We start from the raw sequence: 18028 nt of genomic DNA on the forward strand, positions 1-18028 counted from the left end.
CCGCCCGAAAGTCAAGCCACGCTGCAGAGACCCATGCACTGGGCAGTCAGTCACCCTTAGCCCTCTGACCCTGCCTCAGTCGAGGGATCAGGCTGCGGGGCGCCTGACCCACGTGGTGCGGAGGGTGGGGCGGGGTCCACAGGCTTCTTTGGATTAGGGACGAGCCTTACAAACCCCGCCTCGGGGATGACGCGCCTGCCAACCCCGACCGGGAGGGGCGGGGTTTCGGCCGCGGCTTAAAGAAACTTGTTGCGGGTCCCAGAACTGAGACTGAGCTGCAGCGGCGGTGGAGCGGCTGCTGGGCCCCTGCGGTGAGGACAAAGATTGGGTCCTGCGTGCCAACCTTGGATTCCAGAGTGTCCGTCCACAGAGTGACCGGGCGCGATCCCTGCGTCCATCCCCACTGAGCGCCTCTACGCGCGTGGCCCCGATGTTGGACATGAGTGAGGCCCGCGCCCAGCCGCCCTGCAGCCCGTCTGGCACCGCTAGCTCCATGTCACACGTGGAGGATTCAGACTCCGACGCGCCACCGTCGCCCGCGGGATCAGAGGGCCTGGGTCGCGCGGGGGGCGGCGGCCGAGGGGATACTTCTGAGGCAGCAGACGAACGCTTCCCAGCCTGCATCCGTGATGCCGTGTCGCAGGTGCTTAAGGGCTATGACTGGAGTCTGGTGCCTATGCCGGTGCGCGGCGGCGGTGGCGGCACGCTCAAGGCCAAGCCACACGTGAAGCGACCCATGAATGCCTTCATGGTGTGGGCACAGGCGGCGCGCCGCAAGCTGGCCGACCAGTACCCGCATCTCCACAACGCAGAGCTCAGCAAGACCCTGGGCAAGCTGTGGCGGTGAGTGTGGGGACTCTTGACACTCTGGCTGAGGAAAGGAGTGTAGGGGTTGGAGGAGGTGGCATCGTGCTCAAGCTAGGGCAGTGGTCCTGGGCTGGTTCCAGGGTGGGTCTGGTGGAAAAACACCTTCTGGTCAACGGAGATCAGACACCAGGTGTGGGACTTTGGAGATGGACCGAGGCCAGTGCCTGGAGTGTGACCCTCCACTCCTTTCTCCTCTCCTGGGACATCCTGCTGCGAACTGCAGAACTGAGGACCCCAGCTTTGAGTGGCTCTCCATAGCCTGTAGGCATATGGGCAGGCATCAAGCTGCTTTGTCCTGGGCAAAAGCTGGGACTCTGGGATCCATGAGGTGTCCAAGTCTGTTGACAGGTACTGTCCCCAGGCCACAGCAACCTAGAATTGAGGAAAGAAAGAGCAGGTGAACTTGAGGGAGGCTCAGTGGGCACTTTGGCCTGAGAAAGGCAGGCATTACTGAAGACAGCAGCACAGTCCCACCTCCCCAGCTGCCTCTACTTGAGTTTGAAACAGTGTGTTAGTAACATTGGGCTGAGCAGGACAGCCAGGTTGTCTTGACCTCTCAGCTTTGCCAGTTGAGGAGCAAGGTTGAGAGATTCTCAGGGTGTGTGCGTGCTCAGAGGACAGTCTCCTGGAGCTTCCCCGTCACCCTGGGAAGCTTGGGACAACTGGCTTCCAGAAAGCCTTGCCTTTGTCCAAGTGTAGTTTTCACTGGGTCCTGTCTTTCTCCTTGAGAGAGACGGTGTGTGTGTGTGTGTGTGTGTGTGTGTGTGTGTGTGTGTGTGTGTATAAAATGGATGAGCAAATAGTGTTCGAAAGGGGGACTTCAGGAAAGGTGGAGAAGTGGGGTCTTTCTTGTTCCTTAGACTGTAAAGAATATACAGTCCTCACCACACAGGCCTGTTGGGCTCTACCCCACGGGTGTCCGAATTCTCAGAAGGAGGGCAGGTTACACCCTGGAGGGTGTCCTGATCTCTCCAGTACCCTATCCTGTGCTCCTGCTGTCAGACTCCAGGCAGCAGCGTATGTGCTGGCACTGTCTGGGCCCTTGGCAAGCCTGGAACTCCATAGCCATCCTTGCTCTGCTGTGTTTTCTGCAGCTTGCTGAGTGAAAGCGAGAAGCGGCCGTTCGTGGAGGAGGCCGAAAGGCTCCGTGTGCAGCACAAGAAAGACCACCCAGATTACAAATACCAGCCAAGGCGAAGGAAGAGTGTGAAGACTGGCCGGAGCGACTCAGACTCTGGTACTGAACTGGGCCACCACCCTGGTGGTCCCATGTACAAGGCTGATGCAGTGCTCGGCGATGCACACCACCACAGCGACCACACAGGTGGGCTCCAGGACCCTTAGCATAGGGATAGGCAATAGCAGGACTGACCTGGAGTGTGGGTAGGTCTTCCCTCCAGGGTTGGCAATCTGCACGGGGCCAGGTCTTCCCCGATCCCTTGAGAAAGCCTCTGGATGTAGCTATTTCTGATGTACAAAAGGAGGGGGCTGCATAGCTCCATCTAGCACTCTGGAAATGGGTATCTTCACCGGGACTCACTCACAATCTGCCTCCACTCTATAGTGACGACAACAACACAGGTCAACAGCCCCAACTTCAGAATCAGGCTGGTGGGTGGGGTCCCAACAGCTAAGCAGCCACAGTGAAGCTGGAGGCAGGCCGACCGTGAGCTTCCGTTTACTCGGCTGTGATGGGGAAAGAACAGGGTTGTGTGGGTTCACCTTGGTCCAGTGCCCAGGGCCAAGCATTCCAAGAGTGCCCCATTAATGCTAGTTCTGGTGGGGCCGGCTGGCCATCTTCCATCCCCACACCCAGGTCTTCAGGGAGGAGCCTTGGGTCTCCCCACAGTACAGTGCCTAACGGAATTTTCTCAGCCAGTAAGTAGGGCTAGGTCTGAGTTTGCAGGAATTTCTGGGAAGGTAAGGAAACAAAAAGCCGTTGATTTCTACCTGTGGCAGTTACCAGGGTTCCTGGTGTCACCCACCAGCTCCACCCTGGTCCCACAGAAGGGGCATTCATCCTTGCAATATATTTTCTTCCTCAGGCCAGACCCATGGGCCACCCACCCCACCCACCACCCCCAAGACGGACCTGCACCAGGCCAGCAATGGAAGCAAGCAAGAGCTAAGGCTGGAAGGGCGCCGCCTGGTGGACAGCGGACGCCAGAACATCGACTTCAGCAATGTGGACATCTCCGAGCTCAGCAGCGAGGTTATCAGTAACATGGATACCTTCGATGTCCACGAGTTTGACCAGTACTTGCCCCTCAATGGCCACTCAGCTCTGCCTGCAGAGCCCAGCCAGGCCACTGCCTCTGGCTCCTATGTAGGCGCTTCCTACTCCCACTCTGGGGCAACCGGCATAGGGGCATCCCCTGTGTGGGCCCACAAGGGAGCTCCTTCAGCCTCAGCCTCGCCCACAGAGGCAGGACCCCTTCGGCCACATATCAAGACGGAGCAGCTGAGTCCCAGCCACTACAACGACCAGTCACACGGCTCACCTAGCCGTGCTGACTATGGCTCCTACAGTGCCCAGGCCAGTGTCACCACAGCTGCCTCTGCCACGGCTGCCAGCTCCTTCGCCAGCGCACAGTGTGACTACACTGACCTGCAGGCTTCCAACTACTACAGCCCATACCCTGGCTACCCTCCCAGCCTCTACCAATACCCTTACTTCCATTCATCCCGCCGGCCCTATGCCTCGCCACTGCTCAATGGGCTCTCCATGCCACCAGCACACAGCCCCAGCAGCAACTGGGACCAGCCTGTGTACACCACCCTGACCCGACCCTGAGGCTGCTGCATCCCGGCGGACTCAGTGTCCACGAAGTATAGCCAGGTCTTTGAGTTCTTCCAGAAGTGTACTCGGTAGAGGGTGGAGGCAGCCAGCACGGCCTCACTCCGTCAAGTGCCTGCTGAATGTGCAGGAAGCCAGGCTTTGTCACCCTGTACCCCTTTGCCTCTGGATATCCAAACTTCTGCCAGGGGACAGAGCTCTCTGTTCCCCCTCTTCTCTCTCTGAGGTGACCGGTGATTTCTGAAACCGCTATTCTGTTGCTCTCCAGTTTGGATAAAGTTCACACCAGCTCCCGGAGGTTTGCATCTCAGTAGATAAGAAGATAGCCACACCTAAGGACAAAGGAGAGAAGGGGCTTCAGGTCTTTACCAGCCTAGCTAAGAACTCCCCGGGACCAAGGGATGCTGTCTCCCTGGTGAAAGCGTGAACGCACATCTGTGGATGCCCAAGGATACATCCCCCCTGGGCATCTCTTGGGACCAATGTGAGATCAAGGGGTTTCACGTTACCACGGTTCTTCCCAGCAAGGTTTGGCTGAGACGAACACTTTCTGTGTTTATTTTTATTTTTTGTTATTTTTATTTTAAGGCTTAAACATGTTTGTTTTGAGAGGTGTTGAAGACGTATTTATGTTCTGTTATTATTTTATCTTTAATTAATGAAGTAATTTGTGCAGACGAAATTAAAGTTGGGAAGCTCATTCTGTAAGGGGTAGGAGGGAGGTGGCTCAGCACCCCCGCAGCATCTCTTTGCCCGGCTTTTGGATGTTCCTGGAGGCCTTCACCAGGCACAGGAGGAAGTGATTGACCTCTTGGGAGTCTGAGTAGAACAAAAAGCCCAGCACCAGCATCAGGTCGGGCATTGGAAGGCAGGAGTCTCATCTCTGCCCTCGGTAGTGCCAAGCAGTAGAAGACAGCATTTCCTGCAAGCTGGCAGCTGCAGAACCACGAGAATCTTGGCTCGTTGGCACCAGGCGCTACTTACCAAGCTGTGGAAGGAGAGCCTCCCCCACTAACCTGCCTAGGTTCCTAGTTAGACGTAACATCTGCTTCCCTGCCTGCACCGCGGTGTGCTGAGTGGATAACAGGCTACTTCACGGAAACTTGTGCCTTGGAGACTTTGTGTATTTACTCAGATTTGAGAAGTTTCGCTTCTTTTTAATTTTTCTACTTTTCCTACCTTTTTTTAGAGGGGAAAAAAAATCCTGCCTTTTTCTTTCAGCTTATCTCCTTCCGGGGGTGGGGGGCGGGAGCCACAGCAAACTCGTTTTTATGCAGTCTCTTTTCTCTCTCTCTCTCTTTCTCTCTTTCTCTCTCTCTCTCTCTTTCTTTCTTTCTTTCTTTCTTTCTTTCTTTTTGGTGTTGAATTCAGAAAGACATTTGCTGTCCTTTACCTGCTGTGTTTCGTTACTTTCTGACCAGGCAATGCTAACTTTTGTACAGATCAATTTGATAAAATTTAAAAAAAAATGCTTTTTATCTACTTGGAGCATGTTTTGAGTATTACTTCTCTCAACCAAGCCCGGGGGTTCTTGCAGGAAGGTTCCAAGCAGAGATGGATGTGACTCTGCTGAGAGCCTGTTCCAGCTGCCTTGAGCAGGCCACTGGGTGGGGGGGAGAGGGGGCAGAACCAGCCCAGACTCCCCAAAGCAGGAACTTTGCCTCACCTTAGGGAGGTAGCCAGACACTCTGTCACAACCACTTGGTCTGAATTTAAACACCATGTCTTTAGCTTTGTCTGGCTTCCTCATTTTGAGGGTTTGCTCCAAAGCACACAAACACAGGTCCGGATGGGCCATTCTAAGCCATACTTTCCTCCCAGGCAAATCGAGGCTGGTATCTGGGTGGCTGGGTCTCAAGCTGATGGCATTTTTTGCTTCTGGGAGCAGGGTCCTGGCTCAGAGCCAGGCTGGGAGCAGAGAAGAACCATCCCAAGAGAGCCTGCTGCTCAGAGGGAAGTTTCTAGTGAGAAAATGGTTGTGAAGAGAGACAGCAAGTAGAGGAGGGGCTCTTGCCAAGCCTCCTGGGTACATGCGGTTAGCAGGGGCTGCCAGGGCCGGCTGTATCCCAGCTATGTAGACTTCAGCCTTGGTCTGGGGGTGGGGGTAGCTATGACTCTCTGGAGCCCCAATGTTTGTATGTGTGGGGGAGTTACTACTGCCTCACTTTGAGAAGCTTGACTCTGGGGCCTGCCAAGGCCAGCAATGAGAAAAGTCACCTAGATTTATAAGAACTTGTAGGGTCTGAGTGTGCCAAGCTTCCAGGTGTAGGAGATTCTGAGGATGGTGCTGTGAGAACCAAATTCATGGATGACTGATGCCTTTACAGCCTGCCGTCCATGTGGACCCAACCCCTGCCAGTCCTGCAAGTCCAGCCAAGGGTTGTCTGAATCCATATGGCCCCCAGAGTTCTCTCATTGACACCCCAGACCAAGGAGAACCCTAGGCGCCCGGCTCCCTGACAAAGCCGTGAGGCCCTGCTGCTGAGTCGGGATTAGCTTTGGGCCTTGCCAGGTTCCCAAGGGCCGGGTGGCCCTGCCAGTTCTGTTGGGACTTGGCAAGCCTCCTGAGTATTAACTCCTGGGGCCCAGGGCCCTTCTGTCTTGCTAACCAGCCCTGGTTCTGGGTTTTACTTCCTGAGTGCCTTTTGTATCTAAGCATCACGAAGTGGGGCGCCAGTGTCCCGGGCCTGTCCACCCCAACTTTCTGCTTGTTGATGATTTGTACTTTGCACCTGCCTGCCTGCTTCCACCTCAACTCCCGGGGCTAGCCCAGCTGGTGGCTTCTTACTGGTTCTCTCTGTCCTCAGAGGCAGAACCTTCCAAGGTCAAGTATCCTGGGAGGCGCCCAGTGCTGGGAGGCTGTGGCTGGGGCGGACAGCATGGAGAGGAAGGAGCTCAGTTGTGCTGGTCCATAGGAAGAGATTGTCTGGCATCTCCTGAAAGCTTCAGTCTAAAAATAGTTCCCTGGCCAGCTTCACCCCAAGTCTAAGCTTTGGAGTCCTGTTCTTTCAGAGAGCACCCATCCTGTTCGCCCATCGTCCAAGAGGCAAATTGGCAGAAAGTCTGTTCTCTTCATTTCCTTACCTAACACAATGTTGGCAATGGTCCTGCCTTCCCCAGCATCCTAGAGACTGGAAAAAGCCCCCTCCATTCCCTGCTGATCTTCTTAGGGTAGTGTCAGCTCTTGGGAGCTGGTATCTGTTTGGCCAAGTTCATGTTCATCCTGGCTATCAGTTCCTGATAGAGGACTTCTGTCCTCCGGGCACTCCGTATCTTTGCTGACTCTCCCAGGCAGTCAGTTTGGTATTCAACATGCTGTGTCCCGTGGCCTCCGTTAAGGCTCAGCACAGAGAGTGGTTACCGGAGGTGCAGAGTCCTGGCCTGGGGTCTGTACCCCCATTTTTTCCCTAGTGTCTGACTTCATGTCAGGGGGCTCCAGCCCTGCGAAGGACTGGGCCTCTTTGCCCACCTCATGTTTGCTCCGGCTGCTGTCAGAGGCATTGGGCCCCAGTGTACTCTTCGGGGGTAATGTCCCAGCTGCCAGGCGCTGGACAGATCTGGACACTCATCTGTAGGCTATGAACCAGCATTATCTCCAGTCTCCCAGTATACTAGACCCAGTGTGACTCTTAAGTCAAGGAGATAAATTGCCTTTGTCTGGCACCCAGGCAAAGAATTGTCCTAAGGGAGGAGTATTGGATAGGATGGCATGCTGTTGGTCCTTTTTTTTTTTTTTTTTTTTTTTTTTTTTATGCTAGTGGCACATAAGGTGACCTTCATCACCTAGTAAGGCCATCTAGTACTGGCTTTGCAGCCTGAGAATTGCCACTGAATGGGCTGGTGGCTCCTGGTCACTGTGTCCCCCAGCCAAGAGCCTCCCCACTGGGTGCCCTGATATACCCAGGAGTTGCAGTTAATAAAGGGATGTGAGTCACCCCCCACCCCCAACATATTCCAAATTTTGATTCTTAGGGCATCCTGTAACCCTAAGTCATTTGGACTGAAACCTTCGCAACTTTGGGGCCTCTGTACATAATGGGTGTCCAGGGGCTTTTGTTTTCCTGTATATATGAGAGGCATTCAAAACACAGCAGTGTGCAACTGAGTGCTTGTCTCTCCTAGCCCAATCCCAAATGCTCACACTTCCTCAGCTATAACTGTCAATGACTTTTTTTTTTTTTTTTTTTTTTTTTTTTTTTTTTTTTTTTTTTTTTTTTTTTTGAGACAGGGCCTCTCTGTACATGTCTCTGATACTCACTATGTTGACCAGGTTAGCCTCAAACTCAGACCAGCCTGCCTCTGCCTCCTCAGTGTGTGCCACCACGCAGGGCTGAGAGTGCCTCTTGGGGGTGCCAGGTACTCGCTGGATTAGGACTTGCCTGTGGCTGAGCACACTGTGCAGACACCAACAGTGACTATCAGAGGGATCGTCACTCCCTCAAACCTCTTGAGAATCTTTTCAGTCATGTGCAAAATGAGGTGGGTGTTTGGGAGAAGAAGATAGAGAAATAAGCAGAGTGTAGGGACTTTTCCTCTTTGGCGATTCCCAGAACTAAAGCCCAGATACCCTTCAAGAGCCTCTCCTCCCCCATCCCACCACAGCATCCAGGCATATGAACAGCTTCCTGTGGGGAGGCAGGATGGAACAGTGGTTAGAGAAGCTGCCATTTACCAGTTTACCTCCGAGGTCTCAGTCTCCCTCATGCCCATGGAGTGTTGACAACCTCACTGAAATCCCAGGAGGATTAATTAGCCAAGCCTGGAGTGCTATGGCCACTGGCTCACCTTCCTCTCTTCTTGACCCAGTCTCAAGGGCACATGTCTCTGGATCCTTGTCCAGTATTAAATGTACCTCTCCCAGCCTTTCTGTTCCCCTAGTCTTTTCTCCTTCACCACAAGATAAGAGTTGGAATCTAGGTGGGCCACTTGGGTTTGTATGTAGAGAAAGGGTCTAGATTCTCAAATGTACATCTGGGTCCCCTGGCAAAGCGTTCATCTTTCAGGAGACTCCCACATCAGGTTCTTGGACTAGCTCACATCTAGATTTTCTGGGATGTCTAGCCCAGAGGACCTTGTAAAGGGTTAAGGGGCGCAGGCAACCATGCCCACAGCGGGTTGAGCGGCTGGTGCCTGGCCAAGAGCTGGGAAGGCACTGCATTTTAATGAATCATTATTGCCAGCAAAGCCTTTGTCTTTCTTTATCCGGTGCACAATAAAAGAATTAATTAGACAGAAAATGGCAGGCCAAGGAACTGACAGGTCATTAAGGGCTGCTGAGTGACCGATGAGACATAGGCCAAGCGGAGTTCCGCCCCAGAATGATAATGGCCAGCCGGGTGCTTTGTATGCAGGACCAGTGGGCCCTGGTGGCCAGCACTGTGGCTGCCATTATGGGCTGGGCAGACATAGGGCCCCAATGATCTGGATAGCAGGGAGAGAGAGTGGGATGGATGAATGAAATTATGTATTAATTTCTGTGTTTGGAACCAGAAGGAATCTTGGGGAGACAGTTCTGTCCTTTGAACTTTCCTTCCTGGACAGTCAGATGCAGTGTGGGTACAGGGATGGTGCTCCCTGTATTACAAGAACGAGATGGGGCAGGAGGGGAGAGATGGGACAGAACAAGAGGGAGGGGCTGGCTATACCCAGCCTTGGCTACTGCTGTCTTTGTTATTCAAACATCATCAGGAAACACAGACTAGCTCTCACACTCAGAAAAGCTGACTTCCCTGCAGTTGGTGTCCTTGCCAGTGATCACCAAGTGTCCAGAATGGATGAGTCCAGCCCAAACTAGGAGCAGAGATGCAGGCTGGCGGGAAGCTCACAGCTAGGTCCTGCTGCCTGCAGCTTCTGGCCAACAGGAGGCTCAGCTGGCCTAGTCTCTGATTCAGTGTCTACCCTCTCAAGTTTGGTGAGAACCACTGGGGTCCCAATTCTTGTTTGCTTCCCTGACCTGCAGGTCTGAGAGAGAGAGAGAGAGTTGTAAAACCCCAGACTAGTTCGAAGAAAAACTTTCCTGCTTGCCTGCTGGTGATGTCAGAACCTAAACAGGGTAAGTCAACCTGTCAGTCAGCAGCCATTCCTGGGTTGGATGTTACTGGGAAGATATCACCCTCAAGCTTTGTTGTACTCAGCCTCTGTTTTAAAGCACACCTTCTCCAGGGCTGTGCTGCCTCCTCTCATCAGCTAGGAGTTGGGGCAGGGAAGAGGCCAGCAACCACCATAGACTTTTATCTATGAAAGTGCAGCTGCCAAGATCTGTCCCTAGAGCAAGATCTTGAACACCAAGAACAACAAGTGGGGGGTGGGGGGGGGGAGACTGCCCTGCCGGGAGACCATTTCTAAGTATAGATAGAGGCAGGCACTGGAGGACGCTGGGGGACAGGCAGGAGATACGTTCTCATATAGGACACTGGGCACTGCTTAAAATTGTTTCATTACTTTTACCATGTGGTATCTGATGGGGAAGTACATATCCTTTCCTCTCCTGTGTACAAGGCTGAGGAGGAGGTCCTGGAACCCTCTACATTATGCCCTTGGGGTGGCTGTGGTGATTAGTGTTGATTGTCAACTTGACAAGCTCTGGAATCCTCTAGGGAGGCAATTGTCCAGGCACACCTATGAGAGATTATTTAGATTGTGTTAGCTCTGGGCTTGCCTTTGAGGGGTTATCATGATTCAGCTCATTGACGGGAGCAGACCAGCCCTAAAATGGGTGGCAAGGAGCGAGATCAAATGGATCCCAGCAGTCATGATTCCTAACTACAGCTGTGATTTGCCCAGCTGCCTCAAAGTCCTGCTGCTTTGCCTCCCCTGCCATGATTGGCTTCCCCCAAACTGTGAGCTGAACTAGAGTCTTTGTCTCTTACGTTGTTCTTCTCAGGGTATTCTGTAGACCAACTGCAAAGTGATACAGTGCCCTTGCCTGCCTTTTCTCCCAGTTCCTGGGGCCACTCAGTTCATTCAAGGAGTGTATTTACTAACACCAGAGGCAGGGCTGGAGGTAGGTTAACGCTTGGAGAGCCTAGCTTTAGCTGCTCCCCAACAGAAGGAGAAGTGTTGAGGAGGTTTAGAGCTTCTCTGAGATGATGTACAGTCTGAAGACCTGGGCAGTGAGAGGAGCGAGATGCCTGGATTTCCTGCTAACCTCCAAACATGGTTGGCCGTGGAGAAGTTACTGGTGGTCTCTTGAGCTTCATCTGTAAAATGGGAAGGTTAACATCCGTTCCCGAGAATGGTGTACATGAGGTGTGTGTGGCTCAGAGGCTTAGTACAGGTTTTGTTAAGGAGCAACCACTCATTAGATGCCGCCCAGAGTTTTCATTCAGCCTCAGAAACAGACATTGCAGTAGCGTGTGATGAGCAAGGATTTAGTTTCTACTCCATATGTCTGTTCTGCCACTGTCCACTTTACCATCACCCATCCATCTACCCATTCATTTGTCATCCATTGTCCTTCCATCTATTCATCTATCTATCTATCCATCCATCTTCTCACCATTTACCCCATCTAATTAATTCATCACCCATCTGCTGCTCACCTATCCCACTATCCATACAGCTTTTCATTCACCCAACCAACCACTTCCCACCATATGGCATCCATCCATCCATGCATTTATCCATGCATCTATCCATGCATCCAATGCATGCATGCATCCATCCACCCCTCCATCCATGCATCCATCACATCCATCCATCCATGAATCCATCCATCCATCCATCCATGCATTCATTGAGTTCCAGGCACTGGACTTTAATGGAGAAGGAGACAGATTCTGCTCTGCACTCTCTCAGTCCAGCAGGAAACAGTCTCCTAGGACAAGTGCAGGAAACCATAGAGACAAGGCCTTGACATGGTTGGGAGGCTTGAGAAAGTCATAGTTCCCTGGGATGTTTCTGTCCCTGAGTGTTGTCCCTTCCTCATCAGGACCTGTGAGCTCAACACTTAACTTATATTGACTCAAGCAGACTTCTCCAGCATGTTCTTTTTCAATGGATTTTACCATGTGGGGTGGGCAGAACCAACAGACCCAGCTTCACATATAATCCCCTTCCAGCTCTGGCCCCAGTGAAAAGTTGAGGTGCACAGCTTGTCCTGACTAGCCTGCATGTGTCTGACTTTAGCATTGAGAGTCCCATGTCCCACAGAATACCTTGGTCCCAGGTAAGACAGGTCAGCCGTCTGCCTGGTGAGCAGGCACAGGAGGTTCCACGCTGGCCATGGCCCTTCCAGGAGAAGCCCGTGTTCTGCGGTATGGCTGGAGTAGATGGAGAGAATGAAGAATGGACGAGCCTTCACAGCAGGAGCAGTGAGGCTTTGGGCATCCTTATGAGCTCAGTGAGGTCAAGCCATGGCTGTCTGTTCCTGCATCTGTGAGCCTACTGGGAGCACAGGCCAGATGCTTGGTAATGAATGGTGTGAGCGCATGTTCTCTCTAGCAAGAGCGAGTCACTTGGAGGTTCTGTGAGAAAGGCCCAGCGGTGACAGCTGGGCGGCAGCAGCACAAAGTTTGGGAGCAACACTGCTCCCTCTCATCACCCAAAGGAGAGCCACAGAAACCTGCTTGCAGCCTGTGCAAAGAGCAACTGACAGGAGTGTGCTGGTTAGGTTGTTTTGTTGTTTGGGTTTTTTGTTTGTTTGTTTGTTTTTTGTCAAAACACAAGCTCGAGTCATCTAGAAAGAGGAAACGTCAATTGAGAAAATACCTTCATCAGACTGGCTTGTAATCAGATCTGTGGGGTTGATCAGTGGTTGCCGTGGAAGGCCCCAGCTCACTGTGGTTGGTGCCACTCCTGGAAGGCGGTCCTAAGTTGAGTTTAAGAAGCCCGCAGAGGGGGCCATGAGGAAGGAGCCAGTAAGCGGCATTTCCTCATGACCTCTGCTTCAGCTCCTGTCTTCAGGTACCTGCTTCCAGGTTCCTGCCCTGCCTTCCCTTCATGGCAGACTGTGAGATGAAATAAACCCTTTTCTCCCCAAGTTGCTTTTGGTCATGGTGTTTGTCATAGTAATACATAACAAGCTAGAACAGGAAAAGAAGCAAAGAAGGCCGGGATGGCTGGTGTTCGTCATCCAAGATGAGGTCCATGCTGGGACACAGGTGGTATCCGTATCCCATAATATGTATGTGGGATGACCTGCTTAGCTGGCACATTGCCAAGATGTTTAGTATAGGACAGCGGCGATGGCCATGAGCTACCAAGAAATTATGGTAGGTTCTGCCAAGCCCCTTTGCTTTGTAAAGACGTGTACTACCTGCCCTAACAGCCAAGTTTAGAAGACAAAAACATGGCCGGGAGATGCCTGCATGAATAAGGTGCTTCACGCAAGCATGAACACCAGAACCAGATCTCTAGGGCCTACATAAAGCCTGAATGGTAGTGTATGTCTCATGGTTCCAGGTCTCAGGAGGAGACCTTGCCTCAAACAAGGCAGAAAATAAGGAGGGGCACTTGAGGATGTTCTACTCGGCAAGGCTAAGGGTAAGTAGAGCCTCTCCTCCAGGCAGGATGTAATGTGGTGAAATCACTTCTAAGCTACCTGATGCTCTAACAATATCACCCCCAGTTGAAATGTGCGCTTGTGTTCACAAGAAGGTTCTTTGCACATGTCTTTGGGCTCCTTCCCCCTCAAGCATGCCTGGGCTGTGCCTCCACTTTGGTCCTGCCAGGCAGAATGGCCTTAAAAGGACTATCCTGAGACCCTGAGCATCTCTCTGTCCCCTGGGCCCTGACAGAAAGGCCTCTGTCACACCTTATGAAAACACCCTTGTTCATGAGGCTACCTCAAATGCAGACCTCTGAACATACATCTGGTAGCTCTCCTCCTCCTCCTCCTCCTCCTCCTCCTCCTCCTCCTCCTCCTCCTCCTCCTCCCTCCTCCTCCTCCTCCTCCTCCTCCGTGTCCAGGTGCAAGAGGCAGCTAGGACCGGCGGGCTCTGCAGGGATAGGGCGCTGCAGAATCGGGACACCAGGCAGCCAGAGCAGGAAGCTGCCGGCTAGGGCATTTCCTTTCATTAAACACCATTCCCTGCTCCCCCAGCCCCAGGCGAGAATGGATGTCACAGGCAGCCCTCTGCAGGCCCAGGCTGAGCGAGGCATTTTTCATCTCCTCAGGAATGCATGGGGTGTCGGGGGAGTTAGCGGTTCTGTCGCCAGAGGAAGACAGAAACTGTAACGGCGGCGGCAGAGGTGGGCGTCCTGCGCCCATCTGGCAGAAAAGTCATATTGTGAAGCAGGGACTGAGCCAGCTCTGTCTCCTTTAAAAAGGAGACAAATTACACTTCAATTATTTGATGGGGTCTCGCAGCCCTCGCCCCCGCCTCCCGTTCCGCACACCCTGGAGATTTTGGAGGAGCTGACTCCCCTCAAAGAGGGCGCCCGCCCTGTCACCTGTTCCTCCCATACCCGAGCTAATTCCGCAGGGCCCGTGGGAGGCAGCGGGCGCGCAGATCTACGTGTGGGCGCTGCCGCTCCCTGCCTCAGTGTCTTTGTGCCTTCTGGTTACAAAACAGGCTGAGCCGGCTCATTTGCATGAAGCCCGAGGAGCCAACTATGAATCTTCCTTGGTTCTTAGTCTGTGAAGCCGGAATCTTCAGGCTGTATCCCCAGTCCCCGGGGATCTGTGGGAGCTAGAGTTTAGCTGCAAGGGTGGATGGATGGAGTTCTTTTCTGTGAACTAGGGTTGGGCATCCGTAGAACAGCTCAGACTCAGTTCCCAGCTTAGGAAGTGGGATCGAGTGACCCTGCTTGAGGCAACCAGAGGGAGACTGTCCACAGCAAAATGATAGGTCTTGGCCGAAGCACAGCTCTTGAGCAAGCAGCTCCATTCGATTGACTGAATGGGCAGCACTAGGAAACAGACAACCAGGGCCTTAGGGTTCAGATCATGACTCTAGGGGTTCCCTCCTGCCTCCTCCCATGAGCAGCAGCATCAGCCCTGTGGGTCCCTGCCAGGAGCACAGAGGAAAACACTGGTGTTTTCCTGGCCCCAGGGTTCAAGACAAGGCCTAGGGACAGAATGCAGAACGCCCTTCTCAGAGCACACTTATAAGTAACAAGCCAGATATGAGTCCTGAGGTAAGAGGGCAGATACAGAGTGACCTCGACATGTGCTGGACCCAGGATTTCAGCTCAGCTCAGTATCCTCTTTATCCAAGTGTTAGAAAGGCCCCAGGATCAAGTGTGTCCCCAGCTCCCATCAAAAGGTAGCTCAGTACTGAGCTGCTCATTTAAGAGGGAATCCACTCCCTGTCTGGTCTGTGGTCCTTAATGACCTTAATCATGGGCCATCTGAGCTCCCGCAGCTGATTCTGGTTCCGTCTGGGGCCAGTTGGGGAAGTACTTTTTTTTTGCTTGCAGGACCAGGCCGAGGCTCTGGTGTCCTGACCCACACTCCTCGGTCCTGAAGGGACACACAAAAGCAGACCTGCTGAGTCTGGGTGAGGACTGAGCTCTGCCTCAGGCTGCTCTGGAAAATCAAAACCACATTTTCTCTCCTGGAGCTTCCCAAAGGGTTTTAACCCAGACTCCACAAGCTGCTTTGGACAGATGCTGTTTCTTCTGGGAGGACTCCCCTTTTCCCCACATGCTAGTGAGAAAATCAGCTGAGTTGGGGAAAGCTGGGGGAGGGGACTACATACCTCAGCTCCCCCTCCCCCATAAATGAAGTTGTTGGTATCAGGCTCCAAACCCAGTGATATCACATCTAGGTGACCCCCACATTGTTGCCAAGGCAACTGCCATACATTCCCAGAATCCACCTGGCTACCTCACCTTTACTTGGGAGAGGCTATGTCACCACCCATATAAAACAGGCAGAACCCCCTGACCTCACTCTCTTCTTCCACCTTCTTCCTCTACTTCTCTTCCCCCTCATCTTTGCCCTATCTCCTGAACAAACCCCACTTGGAACCGTTTGGTCTGGTGTGGTCTGTTCTAAGCTGGACATGGACATCTATCAGAGGTGCCTAGGAACAGGTGACAATGCAGGCCCAGCTCCTTACACCTGACAGCCATTGGAGATTGTTTCTGTTTTGCTTTACTTTTCTTTCTTTGTTCAAGGCAGGGCCACTGGGTACTTGTGGTGTCCACCTTTAGTCCCAGCTCTCGGGAAGCAGAAACAGGTGGATTTCTGAGTTCAAGGTCAGCTTGGTCTACCGAGCAAGTTCCAGGACAGCCAAGACTATACAGAGAAGCCCCATCTTGAAAAAAATCCCAAACAAACAAAAGACAGGGTCACATGTAGCCCAGGCTGTCCTTGAACTTATTATGTAGCCAAAGATAATCTTGAATTTATTTTTTAAAGTAAAGAAAATTGTGTGTGTGCATATGTGCAGGCATGTATATATATGTATGTGAGTGCCTGTGTGTGCACATGTGTGTATGTGTACTTTATCAAGCATGACTCTATGGAGGCAAGTTGTCTGACAGAGCACTGGGAACTGAACTCAGGTCCTCTGGAAGATCAAGAAGTGTGCATAACCACTGAGCCTTTCTTCCTACAGCCCACACAGGGGTTAATGTTTTTATTTTAATTAATTTGGTTTTTCAAGACACAGTTTCTCTGTGTAACCCTAGCTGTCCTGGAACTCACTTTGTAGACCAGGCTGGTCTTGAACTGAGAGATCCACCTGCCTCTGCCTCCCGAGTGCTGGGATAAAAGGTGTGCGCCACCACAACCTGGCTCCACTGAACCAAAAAACGTTTCATCTTCCACTTTAGTCCTCCTCCTTATACCTCCCAGGTGCTGGGGTTGCAGGCATGCACATTCATGCCTGCTTTTACATGGTGCTGGGAATTCAACCCAGCGCTTTGTGGACACTTGACAAGGACTCTATCAATTTAGTCCCATTTCTAGCCTCTTCCTTAAAAAAATTCCTGAGATAAAAGTTGGGCTCTATAATCCAAGTTGGCTTTCAACTCACTCTGAAGGCCAGGCTGGCCTCAAACTTCTAGTATCCTCCTGAGTTGGCTTCCGTTTTAGCTTTCTATATGGTGAGGGCTACCTCTGAACAGGGTGTAGTGACTCCATGAGTCGGGGTGGAAGGAAAGCCCCAGGACTCCAACACACGGCACTATGCTGTTTAAGACACGTGACCCCAAACTATTTGGGGCCATACAATCTTCAACTCTGATATCTCCAGGAGATGGGGGTGTGTGTGGCTGAGAGACAATGTCTTCATCTAAGAATGGTTCATGCACACAATCCTAGGGAAACCAGCCTGTAAAGGGTATTAGGGTCAATGTTTCCTGAGAATGAGGGCTTTCTGAGTTGAGACCCAGAAAGTCCAAGGCAAATCAGAATGGCTTGTCACCCTCTCCAGGCCCAGACTGTGACACGCTACCTTGGCCTTATAGCTTGGGAGATGCCACTTCTTCAGTTCCTACAGTCTGCTCCCCAGGGAAAGTAGGCCCTGGAAGGCTGAGGACCAGCCTCTTCCTGCCTGGAACCTTGACCTGGGGGCCCAGCTAGCCTGGCCTGGGAAGGCTCTAGACCCAATGTAGTAGGACAGGTTGGCATTCAGCCCCAATGGCTTCTGGGAAAGAGGCTTATGTCTAGTCTAATCTCCACCAGAAGAGCTGAGTGCTACGAGCTCACTTTAAAACAACTTAAACACTTTGTACCTTGGTCTGAGGCCCAGAAATGCAAAACCAAGACATGGGCAGGACTACACTCCCTCCAGAGGAAGCAGGAGGTCCTTCCATGCTCTCCAGTTCCTTGGGAGCCCAAGTCCTCATGGTTTGTGGTGGTATCTGTTTGGTCTCTGCCTCCAGACTCCCCAGCATCTCTCTGTTCCCCAAATCTCACTTTATCTTTTGTTATGAGGTCACAGTCATTGGGTTACAGGGTAACCCAGATAAAGCAGGAACACCCCGCCTAAAAACCCTATCCTAACTGAACCCACAGCAAGGTCCCATTGCATGTTAGTGGCCAGATGATGGGCTTAGGGAAGTGACTAGATCGACAGGGCTCTGATCACATGTGTAGATTAATCCATTGACCGATTTGTCATCTGATGGCTTTACTAGGAAACCAGGCCTGATTGGCAAAGTGATCCCCAGAGATGTAGCCTTGAGGACTCTATCTTGTCCGTGACCTCTTCTTCTGTTTCTCTGCTACCATGAGAATAGTAGTATTGCTGGATGCTCCTCACAGGGATGCCGTGCCTCATCTCAACCCCAGAAGCAATAAATCCAATGTCCAAGCACTAACTCTGAAACAGTGAACCAATGAGAAGCTTTTCCTCCATTTCAGTTGTTTCCTTTGGGTGTTTAATCACAGGAACAACAACAACAAAAAGCTAACACAGTCTTTCTAAGCAGGGATCCAGGGGTGTACACATGGATACACCTTTGGGACTC

General features: G+C 52.2%; 1 protein-coding gene across 1 annotated transcript; it reads left to right on the forward strand.

Annotated features, from left to right (window-relative positions):
* The first annotated feature begins 271 nt into the window (after positions 1–271).
* On the forward strand, positions 272–5146 carry Sox8 (SRY-box transcription factor 8). The gene is made up of 3 exons (XM_034504262.2): positions 272–843; positions 1962–2191; positions 2913–5146. Exons 1-3 carry the CDS (start codon positions 431–433, stop codon positions 3659–3661), a joined length of 1392 nt encoding a protein of 463 aa, XP_034360153.1. The 5' UTR covers positions 272–430; the 3' UTR covers positions 3662–5146.
* The last annotated feature ends 12882 nt before the right edge of the window (positions 5147–18028 follow it).

The sequence above is a fragment of the Arvicanthis niloticus genome, chromosome 6 (genome assembly GCF_011762505.2).
Source record: "Arvicanthis niloticus isolate mArvNil1 chromosome 6, mArvNil1.pat.X, whole genome shotgun sequence".
NCBI classification, from domain to species: Eukaryota; Metazoa; Chordata; class Mammalia; order Rodentia; family Muridae; genus Arvicanthis; species Arvicanthis niloticus.